Source organism: Ictidomys tridecemlineatus, chromosome 14 (genome assembly GCF_052094955.1).
Source record: "Ictidomys tridecemlineatus isolate mIctTri1 chromosome 14, mIctTri1.hap1, whole genome shotgun sequence".
Taxonomy (NCBI): domain Eukaryota; kingdom Metazoa; phylum Chordata; class Mammalia; order Rodentia; family Sciuridae; genus Ictidomys; species Ictidomys tridecemlineatus.
In genome coordinates, this window is record NC_135490.1 from 33,469,820 (window position 1) to 33,494,946 (window position 25,127).

Consider the following 25,127-nt stretch of genomic DNA (forward strand, 5'->3'; position numbering starts at 1 on the left):
CTATTTTAACAAAGTGGGGGTTTCCATAAAATCTGTCCTGCAGATAAGCATTTGTTTGCTTTCTGCATTTGCATCTTGAGCATTCCACACGTGCTGATTCACCCAGGGAATCATCAGTTAGGTGTCTACATTTCATCCAGCATGGGGCTTATGCACAGGAAAATCATATTTAATTCAGTAGTGACTTATTACCATTAGTAACTTTTGCAAACAAGGTTTACTGTGCCATTAAGGTTCAGAGAAAAACTTCTAGTTCTCTTCATTTTAACAATTTGCCTTAGTGTAGCAGTCCCTGGGCTGGCTTCTCAAAGGCTATTTACCATATTCATAAATCTCCATGCCATCAGAAAGCTAGTAAGTATCACAATTTACCTGATGGCTCTGTGTCAGAAAGCTGTCAACCCCAGCTGCCAGGAACACTTGATTTGGGATGCTTGCAATTCAGGGATTACACATGTGAAAGGTTTCTATGTTCAAGTTTCATTGATTCATTAGGGACCTCAGTCTCCAAGGGCGGAGAGCTCTTGCCTGTTTGGAGCTGAGCAGATAAATTCTTAGTAGCCAGCTGTTTTCCACATGGGTCTGGTCTCCATCACAGGTCAGCTCATTTGTAACAGATTGGTTGGGTGAAGAGAGATGGGTGGAAACGCCTGCAGGTCTGCTCTGGGCCATTTACAGCTCTAAGGTCCAGGAACTATGCCAGAAGGACATGTGGCCATCAGCCCAGTTCCCTGAAAGCCATGAGGGGCTCTTAGCCCTGGGGTTTCAGGGACACCTATGTTTCCCATCACCTTGGGATTCTGTCCAAATGTGTTTGCAACGTAGAAGTTCAAAATATCACGTCTATCTTCCTTACTGAAGTGGTTGAGAAAGAGGGGAAAAAAATAGGGAGAGAGAAGTGAAAGCAATTTACAGAAATGTTTAGTTATTGAGTGTTAAGGAAAATGATTCAAAATTTGGAAATCAGATTTCCAAAATGGCTACCTATCTCTTTAGTATCATGTTAGAGAACTACCAATGAGCTTGCTTGAGAATCAGATTTAACTACTGATTAACATTCAGATTGTGTCAATTTAGCCTTGGACTGGTAGGAAACTGATCAGATGAAAGTGATTTTGTTCTGATATAGAAAGCAGTCCCCCCTAATTATAGTTTTATCATCTTCTGTGTTATTAAGCATTTCTGCTTCCAACAATAATCATATCCCACCATCCTTTGTCTTCAACTGTGTATCTGTTTCTCTTGTTCTCTTTCTTACCAGCCTTGTCAGCCACCTGACTCCGTCAGGCAAATTAACTTGAACCCTGGCCTAATTCCAGTGAATTAGGCCAGGGTTCAAGTGAGCCCATGTGGCAATGTTTAATTTTGAAAAATTACTTTTTCTTTTTTTTTGTACTGGGGATTGAACCCAGGGGCACTGAACCACTGAACCACATCCTCAGCCCTTTTTATATTTTATCTAGAGACAGGGTCTTGCTAAGTTGCTTAGGACCTCACTAAATTGCTGAGGCTGGTTTTGAACTTGCCATCCCCCTGCCTCAGACTCCTAAGCCACGGGGATTACAGTATGCACCACTGCACTTGGCAAAAATTACCTTTTGATGGGGGTACTGAAATGGCACACATCTGGGTTCACCAACTAGAAGTTCTCAGGTGAATGGTAAAACATCACTAAGCCTCAGTTTCCCCATCTGAAAAGCCTACCCAATACCTCAATTGGGTATTAAATGAGCTGATATTCATCAAGTGGATGAAGCACTGCAAAAGGGAGGGAAGGGGAAAGAAATGCCCCCCATTTCTCTTCCTTCCAGATGTATCAGACTCCTTTTTCTAGGTATGTTGGCTGAACAGGGTGGAGAACAGAGTCTCTGTCCAGCCTGGGCCTCCCTCTGCGTTCTTGCCCCTTCATTCTCAGTCCAGAGAGGAGGGACCCAGGCCAGGACATTTGAGCCAGCTTCCTTGTGGCCTCAGGGATGAACTCTCTTATCATTCATCTATTTGATTCACACCAGCAGCCACTGAGGTGCTGGGATCCTGGAGGAACTCCTTTGGAAACGTTGGCAATAGGCTGGAGCCTGCAGGGACATCAGCTGTGGCCACCATTCCCGTAGCCAGTTGTTTCCTGACCGACCCTTTGGTGAGGCTGTGCGATCAGTGTGCCAGGATCAGCCTGGAAGTGGCTGCCTGGCCCCTACATGCAGCCAAGGCTCACTGTGGCCATCTCCCCTCACTCCTCCGCCCACCCCATGAATTATTGAGGGCTTATTTCGACTTTAGCATGGTGCACCTTTTTCTGCCAACTGAACCATGAATATCTTGCCAACAGAACTTCCAGGAGGATGGATTAAAGGATGGGGATCACAGGCTGCTTTCTTTTTTTGGCAGGCGAGGTGACTGTGTGTGCAGGGGTGCTGCGTGCTGAGTCCCAATGTGTAATGGCAGGCCACCAGTCGCCAGGGCTACATGCTGCTGAGTGCATAGAGTGCTAAACAGACTGCAAAAGGCCCTGCTCCACTTGGGCCTTGCCAGGGCCCGAGGCCCAAGATGGCCCCAAAGAGGCAAAGAGGTGATTCTTTACTTGTATGACTCTGTTTCAGGGCATCTTACAGATGCAGGTGTAGACAGGGTTGGAGGATGGAGGGAGAGGCCCCAGGAGATAGTCCTAAGCCCCTGTGGAAAGAGCTGTGTGCTCAGTCACACACCTCATAGCATGTGAGATCCAAGGCAGAGGGTTTAACCTTCCAAGTGGGTGGCCTCTTTTGTAAGAGGGGAGAACAACACCTATATAATATGGTGGATGAGAACAAAACGGGATAATGGAAGTAAAGCCTTTGGACTCAATGCTAGCAAATGGATATTAAAAATGTCAACTTATTCCCCTTCCCCTTTCCTCTGTGCTAAAAAGTTGTCTAAGTTCAAAGGGAGCATCTCACAAGGATACTACTGGGATAAACAGAGCTTCTGAGCATGGAGGGCAACGCCCAGGTGAAACAGGGTGAAGAGTTGCTGCTTCCTGCACAGACATGGCAGATTCTTGACCCTCTGCTGAAATGGCCCTGGGTAGGACTCCATGTTCAAGATCTTAACAGCTTTTCTTTCTTCTCTCAAAGCCTACCTACCTATCCTGTGTCCCATTCTCTCTGCAAAATGGACATCGACACTGTATGAGCAGGACTGACCTGGAATAACGTGGAGTATGTTTGGACACTTAGGTGCGAAAATTCTTAAGTATTCTCCAAATTATAGTTAGAAATTTGAGTTAGCATTGAACAGACATCAAGAGTTGAGCTGTGGTGGTTTAGACATATTCCTCTACTCAGGGCTTTCTGATGGAAGGATAAATGTTATGGTTTGGATGTGAGGTGTCCCCCAAAAGCTCACATGTAAGACAATGCAAGAAGGTTCAGAGGAGAAATGATTGGGTTATTGGAGCCTTAACCCAATCAGTGCATTAACCTCCTGATGGGATTAATTGAGTGGTAGTTGGAGGCAGGAGGAGGTGGGGCATTGGGGTGTGTGGCTTTGGGGTATATGTTTGCATCTGGCAAGTGGAGATCTCTTTCTCTGCTTTCTGATCATCATGTGAGCTGCTTCCCTCTGCCACACTCTCCCTCCATTGTGCTCTGTCTCATCTCAAGTCTTGAAGAATGGAGCCAGCTTTCTATGGACTGAGACCTCTGAAACTTTTCTTCCTCCACAATTGTTTTTGTTAGGTCCTTTTGTAACAGTGGTAAAAAAAACTGACTAACACAGAAAATAATTATACCACTCTACCTACCATGAAAATATAAATGGTTTCTTTGAGCCACCTTATTGCAAGCAAAGCTGCTATATGCAGAGTGGTTTTGATTGTTCTCAACTGTCCTAGACTGGATGGGGCTATCACCTACTTCACTCCTGAGAAAACAGAGATTAGGTGTTTTTTTAATCAATTTTTTATCAATCAATAAATGGGCCAAGGACCTGAACAGACACTTCTCAGAAGATGATATACAATCAATCAACAAATATATGAAAATAATGTTCATCATTGCGGGTAATTAGAAAAATGCAAATCAAAACTACTCTAAGATTTCCTCTCACTCCAGTCAGAAGGGCAGTTATTATGAAGACAAACAACAATAAGTGTTGTCGAGGATGTGGGGTGAAAAGGTACATTCATACATTGCTGGTGGGACTGCAAATTGGTGCAGCCAATATGGAAAACAGTATGAAGATTTCTTGGAATATTGGGAATGGAACCACAATTTGACCCACATATTCCTCTCCTTGGTCTATACCCAAAGGACTTAAAAACAGCAAACTACAGGGACACAGCCACATCAATATTTATAGCAGCACAATTTACAACAGCTAAACTGTGGAACCAACCTAGATGTCCTTCAATGGATGAATGGATAAAAAAAAAATGTGGCATATATACACAATGGAATATTACTCAGCAATAAAAGAAAATAAAATCATGGCATTTGCAGGTAAATGAATGGAGTTGGAGGAGATAATGCTAAGTGAAGTTAGCCAATCCCAAAAAATCAAATGCTGAATATTTTCTCTGATATAAGGAGGCTGATTCATAGTGGGGTAGGGAGTGGGAGCATGGGAGGAATAGATGAACTCTAGATAGGGCAGAGGGGTGGGAGGGGATAGGAGGGGGCATCGGGTTATAAATGATGGTGGAATGTGATGGTCATCATTATCCTAAGGACATGTATGAAGACATGAATTGGTGTGAATATACTTTGTGTACAACCAGAGATATGAAAAATTGTGCTCTATATGTGTAATATGAATTGTATTGCATTCCCCTATCATGTATAAAAAATTAATCAGAAAAAAGAAAAATTTTAACCCACAACTGTTGTCCTTCAGTCTACTTTGCAAGAAGGTGATAAGAAAAGTTCTGTTGCATAGGGTGGCTGAGGAAAGTGCTGCCTCTCTCTGGAGGAGGGCCTCCTCACCTTACTGCTTTCCATAAGGAGTATCACCTGACCTACTATTTTTCTTGCCTTTTCTTGGTCATTTCAAGTATGGTCTAATTTTACTGATGATGTGTCTTCATCTTTCCACCTACTATTCAAAGAGGCTGTTCCTTGTGACCCTGTTAACTTTGCTATTAAACAATTCCATTGGACTGGTCAATCCTTCCAAGTCCTTCATTGTCCAGGGGCATCGTTCCAATTGTAGGCTATGTGAATGACATTCCATGGAGCTCAAGGCTGTGTTTGGAGACTACATCATGAATGCTACAGAGCTCTGAGTGATTATAGTAGCACCAGGCCTCCATCCCAGGTGGAGGCCTAGCCTGGGACAACCTCCCTGTACCTCCAGTTCTTTGTAGCTTTTTCTCTCTAGGGGATCCCAGTAACTTTGCCAAATACATATATACACACTCACACACAAGCACCGGCATCAAAAGCAAAATCCTCCCTACTTCCAAGGTAAAGATGAAATTCCCCAGCATTCTAGAGCTTTGCCACATTGCTTGAAAACGAAAAACAAAACAAAATTAAAGACAACACTCCTTTAGAGGAACTAGAGCCCAGAACTTCTTCCTCCACTCTTTCCTTCCTTATTCCTGAGGACAGGGGAGTCTGCTTAGGTTGACCAGCTTGTCAGCTGACCCAGGGTTCTCCTGGTTGTGCGCTTCCTGCTCTCCTTCCTGTGAACCACTGGGTTGTACACATAGTCCACTCAGCAGCAAAACTAAGATGAATGTGGAAGAGATCACACTGCCAAACAGACTGTTATTTGGAGGTATTTGTATGACAACTATGATCCAAATTTTCATATTTGCATGGCAATAGGCTGTAGAGATGGCTAGCATTTTGGATATGCTGGAAACAGCACTGGTTAGATAGAGAACTACTCCAAAGTCCCAGCTCAGCTCATCTGCTATGTATACTTGCACAAACTAGGCTGCAGCACAATATTCCAGCTCCTTGTATGTGTGATTTTTTCAGCCCTAGTGGGCAAGAAAAAGAAAATATAGCAGGTAAGAGGCAGGATCATATAAAACACATGATTTATAAACCATATGAAGAACATTTATTGAAAGGTTACTTCCCCCCTACTCTTCCTCCTCCTTCTCCCTGCCAGAAAAAAAAAAAATTAAAGCCTTTTAAATGTGTTACTTTTCCATTTTTGAGTATTTTAAAACTGTTTCCTCTCCAACCTATCGATCACAGCATGAAACTTTATGTGCCCTGGAGGCCCCTCTTGATAAGTTTCATGGAAGTGGGATATTCCAAGAATCAGCAAAATCGGAGGTCTTGTTTCCTCCTCTGATAGCTCTGTAGGGGTAACTGCAGCTCACCATAATTGTTCAGGCAGAAGGGACGATGAGAGAATGGGATCCATATTGGGTTACCTCTGTGTCTGAGGCCATCTGAAGACATGGTCAATGCATGTGGTTAGTGCTAGTGATCTATATATGCGCTTAGTGAATGTTAGCTCTCCTGGTGTCCCCCGTTGCAAGTCATGCTCTTTCTTTTGGGAGGATGTAGGTCCTACCCTGTTCCCTACACACTGATTGCTATGAGTCTTCTGCTTTGACCCTACTCAGAAAACTCACTCAGCAGCCTAGGTGACCTCAACTCCAGCTGAAGACGTCCTAAGCCTCTTGGTGGGTTGCTGATTTCCAATGCAGACTCCCAGCTAGCCTAACATCTTGATCACCACTTCCAGTGACATCTGGACTCACTTGAGACTTTGTCCTGACCTATGTTGTTGATCAGTTCGTAGACTCGTGTGTAAAACCCTGTGTCATTGTTCCACGTGGGAGCAGGGGAAAAAAGGTTCTGGACTTTCATATGGTAATGTGCTTTGTACATTTCAAGAAGAAGGTAGAAAAGGCAATTTTTCCCAAACTTATTGGACCACATATGCTCCCCTTTTACTTATTGATATCTTTCAAATACAATTTTTCACTAAATCATGATTAGAAAAGTGCTGACATTTATATTGCTTCTCTGTTATATAACAACATAAAAAAGAAGGTCTCAAACCCCTGGGAATTTTTTTGCTCTGAATTCAATGTTTCCAAAGAGTGTCCTGCCTGAAATTCCTAGTTCACCAGTATACCCTGCTAGCACCTAGAGTCACCTTGTCAAACGTTCACCAACTCTTCAGGACATTATTTCTCCTATGCCAGGCTCTCTTCCTTCACTTCGAGATCCATTATTGGTCTTAGAAATGAAGAACAATGGTATGGCTAAGAATTGGGGATACTTACTTGAGTGAGTCAAGAGCGTCACTGACTGCATTGGCAAAATTGATATCCGTGGGGACATTTTTATATTCTAGGCAGTAAGTAGGTCTGACACCAAGAATCTCAACCTCACAGCCTAAGAAGGAAAAAGATGGCAAATGGTTACTCTCTTCAAAAACTGAAGTGGGGTGTGAGCCTTTTGGAGGAAGCAAACATCATTAGTCAAAATAAAATGGTTGTACATTTTTATGAATTAAAGTAACTTATTTTCTGACAGGTGATGCATTTAAATATAATTTTGCTTAATTGGATCAGAGGTTCTTAAATGCCATTCCTATGTAACACTGTTGTACCAAAACAGGGACCAGTAAAAACTGGATAACGGAAAGAAAGCAAAAATTAATTAATGGATAGAAACTCCTCAATTAAAACTTTATTCCTATAGATCATTATTATGACTCTGAGGTCTTCCAGAACATTTTTCTATTCCAGAACCAAGTGTTGGGTTGTATCTGATTAGTTGGAGAATTGTAAAATATCAATACGACTACCTTGGGATATTACACAAAGTCTAAGTGGACTTAGAGGCACTCCACTAGATTAGCAAGCAAAAAATAAAGAGTTCAAGCAGGGATTCTGAGTCATGACCTTGCTTCTCCCAAGACCCAAAGGCAATTCAACTATGAGCGGGGTCAGCTTTTCTGCCCCAGACTCTTGGATGAGATTCCCAATCCTATCATCAGAACACAGAGCAGGAACGGGGTGAGCCAGTCGTAGTTTATATTAGTTGGCTAAATATTTATTTGGCCCCACGACAAACTAGTAACTATGTTCAGACATAGTGGAAACAAAAGGGATCAGCCAGCGTCTCCTTCCTGGACAGTCTAATCTGGTGGGAGAAGGCAGACAGGAAAACAGGGCCACACGTGAAGTCTAAAGTGAGGTGCACATTTTCAGGGTGTTGTGGGAACTCAGGTGAAGGGCATTTGCTCCTCCTGAAAACCTTTCTTGCATCCCTGTGTGGGCCTCCATCTTGTAGAGGCCACCAAGATGATGGCAACTGGGAGTGGGACTCCGAGGGGCAAGGCAGATAAGGAGAGTACCATGAGCTGAGGTCCAGAGAACCTTTAAACAATAACATGAACATCCTGAAGAATCCCTTCACCGCCATAACCCTGCAAAACCAAACTCCATCCTCTCTGCCTGATATCTTGGGTTCCAGAAGGACAAGGGCCATTTAGGACACCTATTAGAGAATAAGAAGGCAGGATGCTCTCTTTTCCAAGACATGTTTAAATGGGACAAATAGGCTGCATGACCCAGGGATGAATCCTGCTCACAGCTTCCAAGAAAATATTTATTATTTTAAGAAATGCCAGTAGAATCTGGATTGCTTATATCATCTTAGATACCTGTGTTTCATCTGTCAAAGGTTATTTGTAAACTTTTGACTGCTCTCTCAAAGCTATTTATTCTGTGTCCACCCTGTGCTTGGTGCCAGGGATCCAATAAGACATTGCATATTCTCTAATAGTTTAAGAGCCTCATACAATGTGACCCCAGGTGACCAGGTGTCTGCTTCTGGCATCTCTCATATACAGGCATGGGAAATTTTAAGTAATGGAATTTTGACCATGATTTATAGAAAAAGAAACAGTCTGTTCTTTTGGTATTTGCACATTAATACCAAGCCATAAATGTTTTTGTATAATTAATATTAAATATTTTTGTTACTACATGTTCTCTTAATCCTTTTATCTGGTTAAAATAAATCTGAGCCTGGCACGGTGGTGTACGCCTGTTACCCCAGCAGCTCGGGAGGCTGACAGGAGGATTGTGAGTTCAAAGCCAGCTTTAGCAATGGTGAGGCACTAAGCAACTCAATGAGATCCTGTCTCTAAATAAAATACAAAATAGGGCTGGGGATGTGGCTCAGTGATCAAGTGCCCCTGAGTTCAATCCTCAGTACCAAAAAAAAAAAAAGTATCTGTACTTAGCAATGGCATATTAATACAGTTTACCTGAGAAATGTATTCTTTCCTTGGCTAAAGTAAGATAAAAACTGGTTTTTTTTTAGTTGATTAATTGTAAGTGAAATTCTGTAGTAAATGTAGAAACAATATGTGGCAAAGTAGAGATGTTGTTACATTGTTATGCAATTCTCTAATTTTAAAAATTATACAGAGATATTACAAATTTGGTTCCAGAGCACTCCAATAAAGCAAACTATCCCAATAAGGCAAGTCACAAGAGTTGTTGTGCATATAAATATTATGTTTATACTATACTGTAAACTGCTATTATGGTTTGGATATTAGGTGTCCCCCAAAAGCCCGTGTGTGAGACAATGCAAGAAGGTTCAGAGGAGAAATGATTGGATTGTGAGAGTCTTAACCCAACCAGTGAATTAATCCCTGATGGGATTAACTGAGTAGGGATTGGAGGCAAGTGAGTGTGGCTGGAGGAGGAGGTTAATTGGGGGCGTGGCTGTGGAGAGTGGAGTCTCTCTCTCTGCTTCCTGATCCCAGTGACGTGAGCTGCTTCCCTCTGCCACTCTTTGCCACCATGATGTTCAGCCTCACCTGAGCCCAGAGAAACGGAATTCGCCTTTTATGGACCAAGACCTCTGAAACCGTGAGCCCTCAAATGCCCTCTTCCTCCTCTATAATTGTGCTATTCGGGTCCTTTAGTCAAAGCAGTGAAAAAGCTGACTAAAACAGTGTGAGTTCAATGAGACAAATCAATAATGTGTGTTAAATATGATGTCTTAAAAATAAAATGACAAAAATGTTGTGACCAGAAACTTGCAGGACCTAACCCTAATACAACTACAAAGTCCACAGTAGAGCATTATGTCTGAAAAAAACCTACATACCTTAATTTAACAATTGTTCATGGCTAAAAAATGGTAGCAATCACTTGATCTGTTGGAAGAATAGTGCCAATAGACTAGCTCAATGCATGGTTGCCACAAACCTTCAATTGATAAAGAACACAATATCTGTAAAGTGCATTAAGTGCATTAAGCACAATAAACAAGGTGTCTGCAATTGATTTTAATTTATTCAAGGACCATGCAGCATCCTGCTAACAGCTGAAGGCAGGGTAGGAGAATGTAGAGAAATTTCATAAACTCTTCATTGAATGCAAAGCAGCAGTTCAACATAGACTAAGGGCAGAACTTCAGCGTGGCGAGAGATCTTCCAACTTGTAGCATGTTGTGGATAATTCTGGGATCCTCAGTGATGTGAAATATTGGCAGCATAACTTCTCATGTAAGGCATAGACTTCTCCAATGGGAAAATTCTAAGACCTACTATAGGGATAATCCTTATCTTTCTTCCCATGTGAAGCTGATGGCAAAGTGAATGTGCCAAAAGTTTTTAAAAGCCCAGATCCAACTCAATTGCAGATTAGGTTGGCTTAGGTACCACTCTAAAGGGCTAACATAGGAAAGAATATAAAATTTTCTGAGGAAAATATAATTTACCACACTCTCTACTGTCCTGTTTTACATGATATCCAGCATAAAATGAAATCATGAGAAATGCTAAGAAGCAGAAAATGTGCCCCATATTTAAAAGGAAAAAAATAGTCAACAGAATCAGACCCATAGATAACACAAATATTCATCAGAAAAGTCAAACATAAAAGAAATTTCTTAAATTATTATTGATTCTTTACAGCAGAATTAATAATATAGTAAAGGATTTAAAATATGTGTAACTAAAATATATGATAATAGGAGATTAGGTTTGCTCTTTCTCAGGCTTCATATAAATGGAACAATGCCATATATACTTTTTGTATCTGTATATATACTATACAAGAGTATATATGGTATTGTTCCATATTATCATAAAATATATGATAATATATGATTATAATGTATATGTGTACAAATGACACTAAAAATTGAAGCTATAACATTATTTGTAAAGCAATACACATTATGTCAAGGTAGGCTTTGAATAATTTAAGGATGTTGGAATATCTAGAGTAACTATTAAGAATAAAAAGGCTTCAAAATCTAAATTCAACAGAGAGAATATAATCCTATTCTAAAAGTGTTCAATTAGTGGAAAAGAAGACAGGAAATGAGAAACAGAGGAATAAAAACAGTTAAGACACACACATAAAAATAATACAAAGTTGGTAGGCTTAAACCAAACCATACTGATAATTACATCAAATGCAAATAAACCAAACACTATTTAAAAGACAGAAATCATAAAACTGGATTAAAAAAATAAGACCCAAATATATACTATCTTCAAGAGAAAAAAATTATAAGATGTAGTCCAGTTTTTAAAGGGGACATTAAAAGGGGACATGGAATACTGAGTACAAACAAGTAAATGTAGTTATATATCAGACAAAGCTGATTTCAATAAATTGAAAAATTGCTTTGAAGATGAGCAATTTTTATAAATCGTTGGTGGGACAGAAAATTGATATAGCTACTTTTTAAAATTATTCAATGGTTTCTTATAAAGTCAAATATACACCTGCTTTTTAAGTCATGAATTTCAACCCTTACTAATTTATACAAGAGAAACAAAAACATTCTATAAAAAGGCTTATACAAGAATGCTCATAGAAAAAAAAATGCTAATAGTAACTTTGGTCATAATAGCTCCTAACTGTAATTCTAGCAACTAGGGAGGCTCAAGTAGGAGAACTGCAGCTGGAGGCCAGCCTGGTCAACTTAGTGAGACCCAGTCTAAAAAAAAAGGTGGTGGGGACTGGGAATTGACTCAGTGGTAGAGCACACCTCAATTCAATCTCCAGTCCTGATACATAATAAATATTTAACAATAGCTTCAAACTAAAAATAGTACAAATATCCTTAAGAAGGAGAATAGAAAGAAAAATTTTGGTATATATATTCATGCCATAAAATACTACTCAATGCTTAAAAAAATAAAAACTTCTGTTACATGCCACAAAATGGTGTATCTCAAAAACCTTATATTGAACAGACACAAAAAGAGTCTATATGGTATTGTTCCATTTATATGAAGCCTGAGAAAGAGCAAACCTTATCTCTTGATAGTGGAAAACAGAAAGTATTAGCCTCTGGGGATCAGAAGTGATTAACTGGAAGGAGGAATGATTAAGGAAAAGTTCTATAACTTGATTTGGATGGTAGTTACATAGGTGCATGCAATTTCTAAAGTGCATCAGACTGTATCCATACAATTTGTCCATTTTATTGCATGTAAGTCATACCTGAAAAATCTTAATGGAGTACCTATAATGTTCATAATATTGTATTAAGATATAAAGAATAATTGAACCAAGATGATAGTATACCAAGATTAATAATAATAACGATCGGTATTGATTGGGAACAATGTACCAGGAAAATGCTGGTGCTTACATACTTTTCTTGGTATAATCTATAGTATAGTTGATATTACCTTCATTTTACATCTAAGGAACTGAGTCAGAGAAGGGAGACAATTTGTTTATTGTTATAGAGAAGCATCAGAAAAAGCCAAGATTTGAATTCAATTCTGACTCCAAAGCTATAGACATTATTGTAAAATAGCCCCTGGTAACTTCAGACATGCAAAAGAAGAAATTATGCTTTCCATAGCACTAAGATTTACTCAGATAACCAAGAAATAAGTCAAAATTTAAAACTCCAAGAATGAGTAAGGTGAGACTTTGAGATAAACTATACAATGAAATAGTAAAATAGAGTGAAGCCCAAGCAAAAAATATCAAATTAGCTATTTTAAAATATTTATTAAAAATAAGGTACATATTTAACATTGCAAATGAACACTCTAAATCTAAAGTTCCAAATTATTTCAGCAAATATTGGAAGAGAGAATGCCAGGTAAGGAGGATAAGCATTTTTATCATTGATAAAGGGAAAGGGTGACCAATATATAATGTCTCATTTCTAGACATTGATTTTAAAGATTTGAATATTCAAAAGAAAATTTATTTAAATAACTAAAATAACTTTAAAGAAAAAAATTAAAGCATCAAATTGATCAAGTATCAAGGTAAAATAAAAACAAAAAATAAAAAAGAAACATTCAGGAAGCACTAATGTTGAAAGCATAAAAAAGGAGGAAACCAAATATATTAGATTTAAAATAACCAAAGTGTACCAATAACCTGAAAATAGCTACAGTCCACATTAACAGTTATGAATGTATGCAATTGTCTGCATAACACACATCCCCACACCAAGACATCTTAATATCCAAGGTATCAAGTGCAAGACTGCAATCTTCGTGGAAGACTTTAATGACAATTCAAGATATAAAGAATAATTTTGATGAGTCTCAGGTTGTGTATATAGTATGTCTAAATATTTAATGAGATAATATGAGGAATGGGTAAACTAGAAGTTATGCACATGTAAATCAAATGTATGATATGTCAAGGTCATTGTAATGTTTTGAGCAACTAATAAAAAATTAAAAAATAGAAATTATACACATGTATAATTTCTGTATTATTGTTTTCAATTTATGAAGAAAAAGGTAGTGATATTTGTATCTTTTTTCACTAAATATTCCTATGACCCCAAACTAGTAAATAAACAGATTTTTATCATACTTAAAAAAAAGAATGATTAGAAATAGAGAAGATTTGAATGTTAGTATTGATAGGCTGGATTGGATCAATATGGAAATTTTATCTCATTTAGTATAGATTGTGCATTTTTTTTCAAACATACCTTAAGAAAAACTGATCATATTCTGGTCTGTAAATAAAATCTCAATTTCCCCAAAGCAGAAATTTTAGAGGCTACAATGCATATTATCTGACCATAGGTAATAAAATTCGAAACGTAATCATAACAATTTAGTAAAAAGAAATCCAGTGACTCATGAATTAAAAAGAAAACTTTTATGTAAAGTAATGTAAAAGGAAATGTAAACTTCATTTACAGGCTAGTTATTAATAGTAAAAATTCTACATTTCAAAACTTCGAGGGATGCATTTATAGTTTGGGCAGAAGCAAGTCAGGAATGTCATCTTCGCCATTGTAACTTATTACTGTTACACGATTTTTTTAATCAAAAAAGAAATCAAAATAAGAAATAAATTCTGGAAGTCAGGAGGCATGTCTGAGATTTCTTCTGTCAGAGCATTTTAAAAATTTTTTCTGTAACTTGTGGCAAAATATTGATATTGCTCCACGACACAGTACAGAAACACACATACAACAGAAGCAAAAGCTTCAACAGACTATGAGCAATCTGCTCAAATACATTCTTATTCCATTTTAGTCTGTTGTATGCACATTTTTCTAAAAAAATTTGCTGATTAGCAATCCATAAATTTATTTTACTCTCCACTATAGATCAAGATGTATGTTTGAAAAAACACCAAAACATTACCTGCTGGTGAGTCATTATCTCCCCTGGGGATGTATTCAAGGACCCCCAGTGGATGCCAGAACCAGGGATAACATGGAACGCCTTATATAATCATATGCCATATTGGTCAACAACAGATGGCATATATGATGATGGTCTCATAATATTACATTGTCTGGTGATGTAGTGGTCATCTTAGTTTGTGTCAGTAACTCTATGAGGTTCACATGATGAAGAAATGAACTAACAACACATTTCTCAAGACTTTATCTCTGTTATTAATCTGAGAATGATTGTGCTATGTTTTTTTTTTCACACATGTGTTCCTGTGATGAAGTTTAGTTCATAAATTAGGCACAATAAAATAATAGCTAATGATAGAACAACCTTAACAGTATACTACAGTAAAAGTTATGTAAATGTGGTCTTTCTCCCTCTCTCAAAATATGGTATTGCACCTTTTCATTTAAAGAATGCTCTTTATGGTTTCTCTTTGGCATGTCTGAAATTGACAATATCACTATTCTCATACTTTGAGGCCATTATTAAGTAAAATAAGAGTTACTTGAACACAAGCATTTTGATGCCATGTTAGTGGGTCTGATAACCAAGGCAGCTTCTAAATGACTCACCAGCAGGTAATATACACAGTGTGGATACACTAGACAAAGGGATGATTCACATCCTGGGCAGGACAGAACAGGACAATGTGAGATTTTTATCATGCTGTTCAGAATGGTGTACATTGTTTATTTCTGGAATTTTCCATTTAATATTTTCAGACCAAAGCTGATCACATGTCACTCAACTGTGGATAAGTGGGTTTCCTATATGAAATATACACCTTGAGTCACTCTGCATTGAGAATGAAGTTGTTAGGCAATATTCAGATGAGTTTTATCATATACCCACTTTGCCTAGCAAAATACTAAGACCACTTTTCAGAAACATACTCTAACAAAACAAAGTTGCATATGCAAGCATTTTTACTACAATGTCACTTATAAGATTGAAGACCATATAAACTTTGGTAAGAGAAGTATGTTTAAATTATGGTACATCTGTTTATGTGAAGGAACACCCAACATGCAAGCATTTTTTTAAATGTCATTTGCATTTATTAACATGTTATTTTAAGTGGAAAAAGACTAAAAATAATATATAAAGAATGAATTTATTTTGTAAATAGTTAAAGCATGTTTACATATTTAAAAAACGAGGAGAAATAAATGGCAAAATGAGAGAAAGAAAAAAATTTGGGTAACTGGTTGTTAGACTCTTTTTAGGAGTGGGTGGTAACTGAGGTAGTGCTGAACTTCCCTTGATCTCTGGACCTGAGGCAGCTATCTTGGAACTATGGAGCTACAGGCCTTTAGCTTCATGCTAAAAAAAAAAAACTCTGGGTTTTAAAAATAATGTTATTAAGCACCTGAACCACCATAAAGTACATCTTACATAATACAAATAAATTCTACTCTTAGCACATTCTCTATGATTTGCAACAAGTGATTCTAACTGACACAAAATAATCATAGCTGGCTTTTCTATTTTTATCATTACTTGTCCAAATTAACCATACTGTTCCAAAACAATTTAATTCCTTTTGTAACAAGAAACCAAAAACTTTTTAAAAAAAAATTTATTTGTTTTATATGACAGCAGAATACACTACAATTCATATTACACACATAGAGCACAATTTTCATATCTCTGATTGTACACCAAGAACTTATTTTTAGTGATCACTTTCCAACTGTTCCCTTCTAATATATCAATTAGAACATAAAACTCTGATGTATGAATATATTACTACTTGTCTGTTCTATAGTTGCAGGACATATAGGTTGTTGCCAGTTCTTAAATGGTACAGATAATGCTGACATAAACACTTTTGTGTGTGTTCTTTGGTGTACCTAGGTACACATTTCTGATGGGATATATGTATAAGTAGACTTGCTAGATTTGGGGTACATGTGTATTGAGGTTTATTAGATAATGCCAAGAAGATTTTAACTTATATATCAATTTGCTCCCATAAGCCCCTTATGATCCACTGTTAGCAACATTTGAATTTGTTCATTTTTAAAAATTAACCATTTTCCATGTTAGGGGGTGTAGTTAGGGGTCTCTAGAGAAACAGAAACAATAGGAGACCTATGTATTAGAAGAGATTTATTATGAGGAGTTGGCTTTTACGATGATGGAGACTTAAGAATCTCTCCATCTGCCATTTGTAAGTTGGACCACCAGGAAAGTTGATGGCTGTCATTTAGTTCCAGTTGAAAGGCCTGAGAACCATGAGCACTGAGAGCAGAAGAGTATGTCCTGCTGAAACAATCAGGCAGGAAAAGGGAGTTCCTCTTTCCTCTGCATTTTGTTCTGTTTGGGCCCTCAATGGATTAGATGATGCTCCTTCACAGAAATGTGTCTATTTTATTTACATTTTTCAAATACATTGATACAACATATTGATCTTCCCCCTTTTCCATCTTATTATTGATTATTTGTGACTTCTCTCTTTATTTCTTGATGATAAGTTTTCTCAGAGTTTCATTCATTTTACTTTATTTTTTAAAGAATAAATGTGACCCTGGTGCAGTGGCACCAACCTATAAATCCCAGCAACTGGGGAGGCTGAGGCAGGAAGATTGCAAGTTCAAGGCCAGTCTCAGCAACTTAGTGGAGACCTTTTCTCAAAATAAAAAAGGGCTGAGGATGAAGCTCAGTGGTAGAGTGTCCCTGAGTTCGATCCCTAGTACCAAAACAAAAGAAAACAAAATAAAAAGTATAAATATGGTTTTTGGGTTCTCTTTACTGTATGTTTGTTTGTTTGTTTCTATTTTATTCATTTCTGCTTATATCTTCATTATTTCATTCTTTCTATTTTGGGGGAATTTAATTTGCTTTGAGCTAGAGGCTCAGGTCCCTGTTTTTCAGCCCTCTTATCTAACACATGCATCTATGACTATTAATTCCTGGTAAGCATGACTTGGTTTTATCCCACTTATCCTACTATATCATATGTAGTATTTTCTGTATCCCTCAGCTAGGATGTTTTCTCAATTTCCAAGTTTTTCTTTGAACCGTGGGATATTTAAAAGTTTCTGGTTATTTTCAAAATACACGAAGACTTAAAATTATTTTTATCATTGATTATAGTTAATTGTACTATAATCAGAGACACATTATATATGATATCAGACTTTTCCAATTTGTTGACAAGTGCATGATGGATAGCATGTCATTTCTGATAAATGATCATGGGCATTTGAAAATAATGTGTCTTCAGCAATTGCTGGATGTAGCATTCTAGTAATACCAATTAGCTAAGCTTGTTAATTATGTTGTAAAAATTCTCTATCTTCTAATTTTTCCTCTCTTATTCTACCAGCTTAAAAAAAAAGGGGGTAAGATCATCCTCTACTAGCATTGTTTGTTTATCTATATCTCCTTTTAGTTTGGCCAGATTTTGCTCTATTTATTTTTAGAGTGTATAATTAAGAATTTTACAATTTAGAATTGTTACATCTTCTTGGTGGATTGAACTTTTTATCAACATGAAATATCTTTAACTTAAAAATCTTCTAGATTTAGTGTCTGTATTGTCTGATACTAATATGGCTGTAGCAGCTCTTCTTTGGTGTTTGTATGGGGTATCTTTCAAAGATGCTATTACTTTGTGTGTAGTTAGATTTGATGTTTATCTTTCATGAACAGCCTGTATTAATTTTTATTTTCATCCCGTGTGTTGATAGTTGTTTTTAATGTAAATTCTATTAAAGTTTAAAACAGCATAAAAGAATGAATAAATCATAATTTTAATGAATTCAGCACTCAGATCAGGAAACAGAATGTTACCATCAGTCACAGGGATCCCATGACCCCTTATAGTCCTGTTTTCCCCAAGGGTAAAGACTAGTCTAGCACTGGGCATTAGTATTGACTCCTTTGAACTTTATGTAAATGTAATCACTCAGATTAATTGGGATACTTAATAAAAATATTAGTAAAAATTTACATTTAATATATTAACTGATACCTTTACATTTAAATCAACCATTTAGTTATGTCTTATATCTGTCACATATTTAATAACTTTTCTCTCGATTCCTATTGAATTAAACACTATTATTACTCTTGTATCATATTTTTCCTCCAAAAACTTGCTATTTATACATTTTGATTGATTTCTTTTTTGCAAAGTGCCCTAGAGACTGATAAAAAGTTGAAACATTGGTCTATTAAAATCTAACATAAATTTCCGCTTCCATGACTTTCCAGACGATGTAAGGATGATAGAACAATTTAACTTTTGAATAAATTTTATATTTCTCTCATCTTCTGTACTTCTGTTGCCTTGTATTTTAATTCAAGAAATCTTTATCATCATTATTCTTAGAGCATGTTTACCTACATATTTACCTTTTCTGTTCTTCCTCATTCCTTCCTCCATTTCTTTGCTTCCACCTGTGACCATTTTCCTTTTGCCTGAAGAATTTTGTTTTTCCATTATTTCAGACATGCAGGCAATAAATCCTCAGTTTTCTATCCCTAGAAAAAGACTTTATTATACCTTCACTTTTGAAGGATGTTTTCATTGGATATAAATTTTAACTTGATAATTGTTTTCTTTTATTGCTTTGAGGATATTATTCCATTGTCCTCTGGGTTCCAGTATTTCTGCTGGAAATTTGGTTGTCTTTTCTCATCATTTGAACAATTTCCTCTGGTTGCTTTTAAGATTTTCTCATTGTCTTTGGTTTTCAGCAGTTCTGAAATTCATGATATTCTTTCCCGAGTTCCCTAGCACTGCTTCAATCTATGGTTTGATATTACTGGTTAGTTTTGGAAAATTCTTATTCTTTATCTCTCAAATGTTACTTCTGTCCCATTCTCTCCTCCTGTGATCTTTTCAGTTTCATACATCTCTTACATTCTTTTTAGCCTTTTGATCTTTTTTCCTTTTCACATTTAAGCTAGATAGCTGTCTTCAGTCTTAGAATTCCTTTTTTTTTTTTTTTTTTTTAGAAAGAGACTCCAATTTACTAGTTCAAGTCTCCATTTCACCCTTGAGTTCTTTTTTCATACTTTTTCTAAAGTACATGTCTGATATCTGGTCATTTGAGTCTCTTGTCTGCTTAATTTCTCTCTTGATGCTTTTGGTAAGGATTCATTTTCTATATTCTGGCTATTTTTTATTGAGTGCTGCATATTGTATATGAAAAAGTGTGGATATTATTTCACACCCCACATATCCTTATCTTCTCCTAGAAAACATATGCTTTTGCTTATGGTGGGCACTTAGGATAGGGTTGGGCAACCTCTAGCCAGAATGGATTTAATCAGAGATTAAGATGATTCAAAACTCAGCCTTGTCTTTATGAAGACTTCCCCACTTATCTACTTCTTGCTCATTCTTGCTCTTAGATGTTGTCCTTTATTGTCCCAGCTGAAAGTGCAGGACATTCACTGGGTCTCTTCTCCTTGGTGGGCCTGAACTCAGATTTTTGTCCTTTCCTTATCCTAAGACTGCTGAAAGCATGGTTCAGTTTCTTAGCTCTCAACTGCTGCTTTCGATGTCAGGATTTTGCTGTAGGAGAAACATGGTATTAAATCCAAATATAGCTCCTTCTCTAGATCTTCATATATCTGTCATCTATCATATATACACATGCATACACATAGTCCAGAAGCTTTTCTGGTTCATAGGGAGACAAATTGTTCTAAAGCAACTTAACCTGTCACTGTACCAAGTAGAATCTCAAATTTTAACAAGTAATTTTAAAATATAAAAAATATGTGTTTTGTAAGAAGTTGCCTGTTAATGAAAGAAACAGAGACACTTTTAAAAATTAATCCATTGGGCTGGGCTATAGCTCAGTTGGGAGAGTGCTTGCCTCATATGCACAAGGCCCAGAGTTCAATCCCCAGCACCACATACACACAAAAAAAATTAATTCATATATCCATGGATAAATGACTGACTCCAGAATGAAACAAGTTCAGAATCAATTCTATTTCTGTTTGTTAAATGTAAGTGTTAAGAAAGGTGTTCACATAAATAAGTAAATGTAAGAGAAGCAATTGTACCAATGTCATTCAGTTCTTTGAAAGTCAAAATTCACACAGCCATCTATCATAAATTTTAAAATAATATTTCAGATGACAATTAAATTAAATTGTTATTAAATAACTTAAGAGCAAACATTAGAAAGTACCTGATATTTGAAAAGTTTTAATATTTTTCACTAGATTGGTTCATTTTTGAAACATTTACACCAATATTTTGGTGCTAGAGGCTTTTATGTTCTTTTATATCAATGATGGCAGAAATCTCTTTATGAGATTCTTGAGGGGTAAAAGATATTCTTTCTTATGTAAGATAGGAAAAGGACATATTTTCAGTTAGGATAATTTTAGCAATAAATATGAAATAAATATGAAAGTTGAAGGTCTTAAAACTATACCCTTTCAATTATTTTTGCTCCTAGAAATCCTTGAGAATTCACTTTGAAGAACTCTGAAGCGGAACAGGAGGCAGTAGTATCTCTGTTCTACAGAAACTTAAGGTCCAAAAAGCAACAGAGTACAAGGTGTTGTTGGGAATTGGATGTGAGAAATGATATATGACTGACTTTTTGGGGTCATCTCACAACTCAAGTTCTATAAGCAGAGCAGAGAGAAAAAGAACCTTCACAGCAGAACCAATTGGACACTGTAGCTTACTATCTATTTGGAGTGCCAGACAGTGGGGTGAGAAATCGTATCCGAACACATCAGATATTGTCTGAATGCAAATCCTGCAGACACCATTAACTTGGAGGGAAATTATGGATCTCCCTGCATTCCTGGGAAGGAACTGGATCAGAACCTAATTAGACAAAGACTGGGGTTAAGTGCATCCATCTGCTCTGTGTGTCCAGAATGATCTCTCCTGGGTGAGATCTCAAATGGAAAAGCATTTCACCTTATTGCTAATATTAAAACCCAGCATGAATAAATGGTAAAGGAAAGTCAGCAAGAAATGACAGGGACAGTGTAATGGGATACGGAGCGAATTGAATTGGTGGTTTTAGAACCAAGTTAATTCTTCCTAATAAGTCTGAGTGGGTGCTCTGTTTGGTTTTCTTTAGTTTTTCTGGTAGAAATCAGCCAACTGCAAGGATTGTGGGGGCCCACGAGGCAGCTCTTTCATTAGGAGTCTGTGGCCCCTTTCCTGGACCTACCACAGTCTCAACCTGTGAATGTGAGCGAGGACCGCTCAACCTCTAGACTGCTGCCCCCAGCCATTTTTGTGGCTTCACAGACAGTGTGGGTTTTGGTCCACTGAGGCCATTACAGGTCCCCCCAGCATGACTGAGGAAAGCACAGGTTTCTGAATTTCTGTCTCAGGGTTCTGAGGACGCAATCAGCCAAGGCAATGGTCAGGGAGTCAGATTTTGGCTTCAGGATACCTTTGAGGACATGTTCTTTCTACACTTCATTTTGTTTCCTCATCATTCCCAGGAAAATTCCAAGAGAATTGCCTTAAGTAGGGTTCCTTTCTCAGGACCTACTCTTGTCTTCGTCTACTTTTCTACTGGGTATTCCCACCTAATGCTGTCTCTTATATATAAATATATCCTGAGCAGTAAATAGAGAGTTGGAGGGAATCAAAAGACAACCAACAAGAGCCGCCATTATGCCCATGTCCTTTGTGCAAAAAATAAATTGTAAAGGCATTTCTTTTTCAAAACAATTAACTTCTATCCATCAGAAAAAAATTAAATATACTTATTTTTTCACTGCACTGCCATGGATCCCAAAATTGCCAAAACAAATAGACAAATCTATAATGTCTATGATGTGCACGATGCCCCCATACTTGTGGCATCCTTGTGCAATTAACAATTTCATAGCCATACCCAGCAGCCTATATCAAACCACATTCTTTTGCATTCAAGATAAAAAAAAAAAAAGCCACAGATAGGAGAAGTGAATGTCCCAAGATCTCCCTGTCTGCTAGCCATCAGATCTTCCAGCTGAATGTCCCTGGCTTCCTGGCGACATTCTCCAAGGACCACCAAGTTGAGCCCATAAAAATCACATTTCTCTGAACTTTCCTCGAGCACAGGTCTCGCCTTCCAAGTGTAACTCTTGCTTGCCAACTTTGACACATCTTGGAACAATAACTCCTGTGAGCTGCATTTTATGTGATGTGAGACAGGTGTGCAACTGTTGAATACATGTCTCAAGAGAGCTTATTAAAACAGCTAAGCCAATTAACTCTCATAGAAACACGTAACCTTTTCCAGGAAAATACATCTGAGGAGCAGGAGCTTGTGGGAACAAGTCCTTGGGGGAAAGCACGGCCTTTGATCTCAGAGACCCTTTCCCCAGGGTTGGCCTGGCCCCCTGGAGGGAAGGAGACCTATGGCAGTAGCTCTCTTCTGGAGGAGGGAGGTGGGTTAGTTGGAGCACAGGATACCCCTGGAGACTGGCCTTGTGTACAGAGGTGAGAGCAAGCTGCAGAAGATAAATTAGATGACAGGCAGCTCATCCATTAGAGCGGATTCTGAAAACTCAGCCCAACATGACCCACTGGGCATAAAGTGACTAATAGGAAACCAAGGTGAGAGGGGAAGTATGTGTCCCCCAGGCTGAGTCTCTGCTTAATGAAGCCAAAGGTAGGTTTTAATCTTGGTATTTTCTAGTTAATTTGAAATCAGGAAAAATGTCTGGCCCAGGGTCAGGGACTAGACTCCTCCCATGGGACCAGATGAGGAATGAATGACTACTACTGGAATGGTGGCTCCTGGGGTAGGGAGGGAGTGCTGTGCCTGTGGCTCTGGAAGCCACCTCTCTGCAATCCTTGGGTAAATAACCTGGAAGTCAGCTCTGCTGGACTAGCTATCAGTGGGCATGCTGTCGGGGACAAGAATTTTCACCTCTGCATTGGTCATATACACAGTTCACTTTGACCACTGGTTTCTGCCCCCAAACCCTGAGACATCATCCGGTTGTGTTCTCCTCCCTTCTCCATGGACTTGGTACCTTGGCTCCCTCTGTCCATCTCTTCCCTGGGAATCCTATTTCCTGTACTTACTGGCTGTCCTGGCCTATCCCAGAATTCTCTTGTCTGGGGTATGGCAAATTGCATCTGTGTCCCATGTATCTGGAATACAGGCCACCCCCTGCAAAAAATGGTCATGGAATAAACAAATCAATGAAAAGCATAGCCAGTTGATTTCCAAATTTCTTTTTTAGAGGAAACCCTTTTGGCAAACCCTTCTGGTCACCCTCTGTCTCTGCAACACAAAAGCCCCTGAGACATGACTGAGAAGCTAGGGGAGTTGAATGCAAGTTGAAAACCTCCTGTAGAAGTTCTCCTGTGAAGAGAACTATTCTTCTTTGTAGACCCCCAGAAAACCAGCTGTTTGTCCAAGAATATATGGAGTAATATGCAGTTGAGTTGAAATAAATTAGGAACAAAGCAATTTGCTGAAAATAGTTTGATTAACACACCAATTTGATCAAAACTGCTTAGTTTCTTTCCATACAGTCAATCCTGGGTATCCACAAAGGATTGGCTCCAGGGACCCTCTGAGGACACCAAGGCACATGTTTGAGTCCCTCATGTAAAATGGCATAGTATACATGCCATACACCTCTACACACCCTCCTGCATACTTTACATTACATTTAGATTACTTGTAATATCTAATACAATGTAAATGTACATGTTCCCATAGGTTGACTAGTGATGTCTAGAAAACTTCAGAATGTTTAGAAATTTGAACTTGTCTTTGACTCTTAATGCATAACTTTTTCTTGTACTGTAAATATTCCTAGGAATATGTTCATGTGTTCACTCAATACACTACTAAAATCTATAATAATATAATTGATATGACACGTGAATTATGTTATATTATAATATAGACAGACATACATATTATACTATATATATTATACTAAAATTTATTTATTATATAAATATATACATATATATAACCTATAATGTATAGAATCTAATATGATCTATTCTACTGTCTATTATAGCCACATCATGAACCTTGTTGGATAAATGTCTATTTCTCCTTCCTGAGGAAATGTGCCTTGTTTATAACTGAATATTAAAAACTCCTAAGAAGATTCACTGATTAGAATAAAAAGAGATACTTTTTCACAATTTTTCCTGTTTGATTGAAAATTGTCTTTGTAGAAAAAAAAATCATGCACATTTTATTATTTTTACATTGCTTGCTTCAAAACCAGTAGTAGATGACACACAATCATCACTGTCACAATTGAAGTCAAGACTCCACTGCAACAGATTGAAATTAAAGGACATCCTGGGGTTATGATTATGGGTGTTTCTTTCATCTAATTTGGAAAATGGTGGAGAAATTTAACACCTACAATGTTCAGAGTTTGCCAGTCAAGTCTCAGTTGGTAAATCCAATCCTCTCTTTGCAGTCCTCATCATGGTCCGTGACGTTAAACACTGATGATGACCACTCTCCTCTTGAAATCATATTCTTTTGGTCTCTGTAACAATGAGTGTCAACAGATTTCACCTGGTGTCACTA

The 25,127-nt window shown here is 37.6% G+C and overlaps 1 protein-coding gene across 2 annotated transcripts in view; it reads right to left on the bottom strand.

The window, feature by feature from the left end:
• Enpp6 (ectonucleotide pyrophosphatase/phosphodiesterase 6) overlaps nucleotides 1–25,127 on the bottom strand; it is a 107,302-nt gene that overhangs the window by 32,033 nt on the left and 50,142 nt on the right. For both annotated transcript variants that reach the window (XM_040294294.2, XM_005329226.3), the window contains one exon: nucleotides 7,232–7,343. In XM_040294294.2, the coding sequence (XP_040150228.2) occupies nucleotides 7,232–7,343 (112 nt within the window). The remainder of the gene's footprint in view (nucleotides 1–7,231; nucleotides 7,344–25,127) is intronic.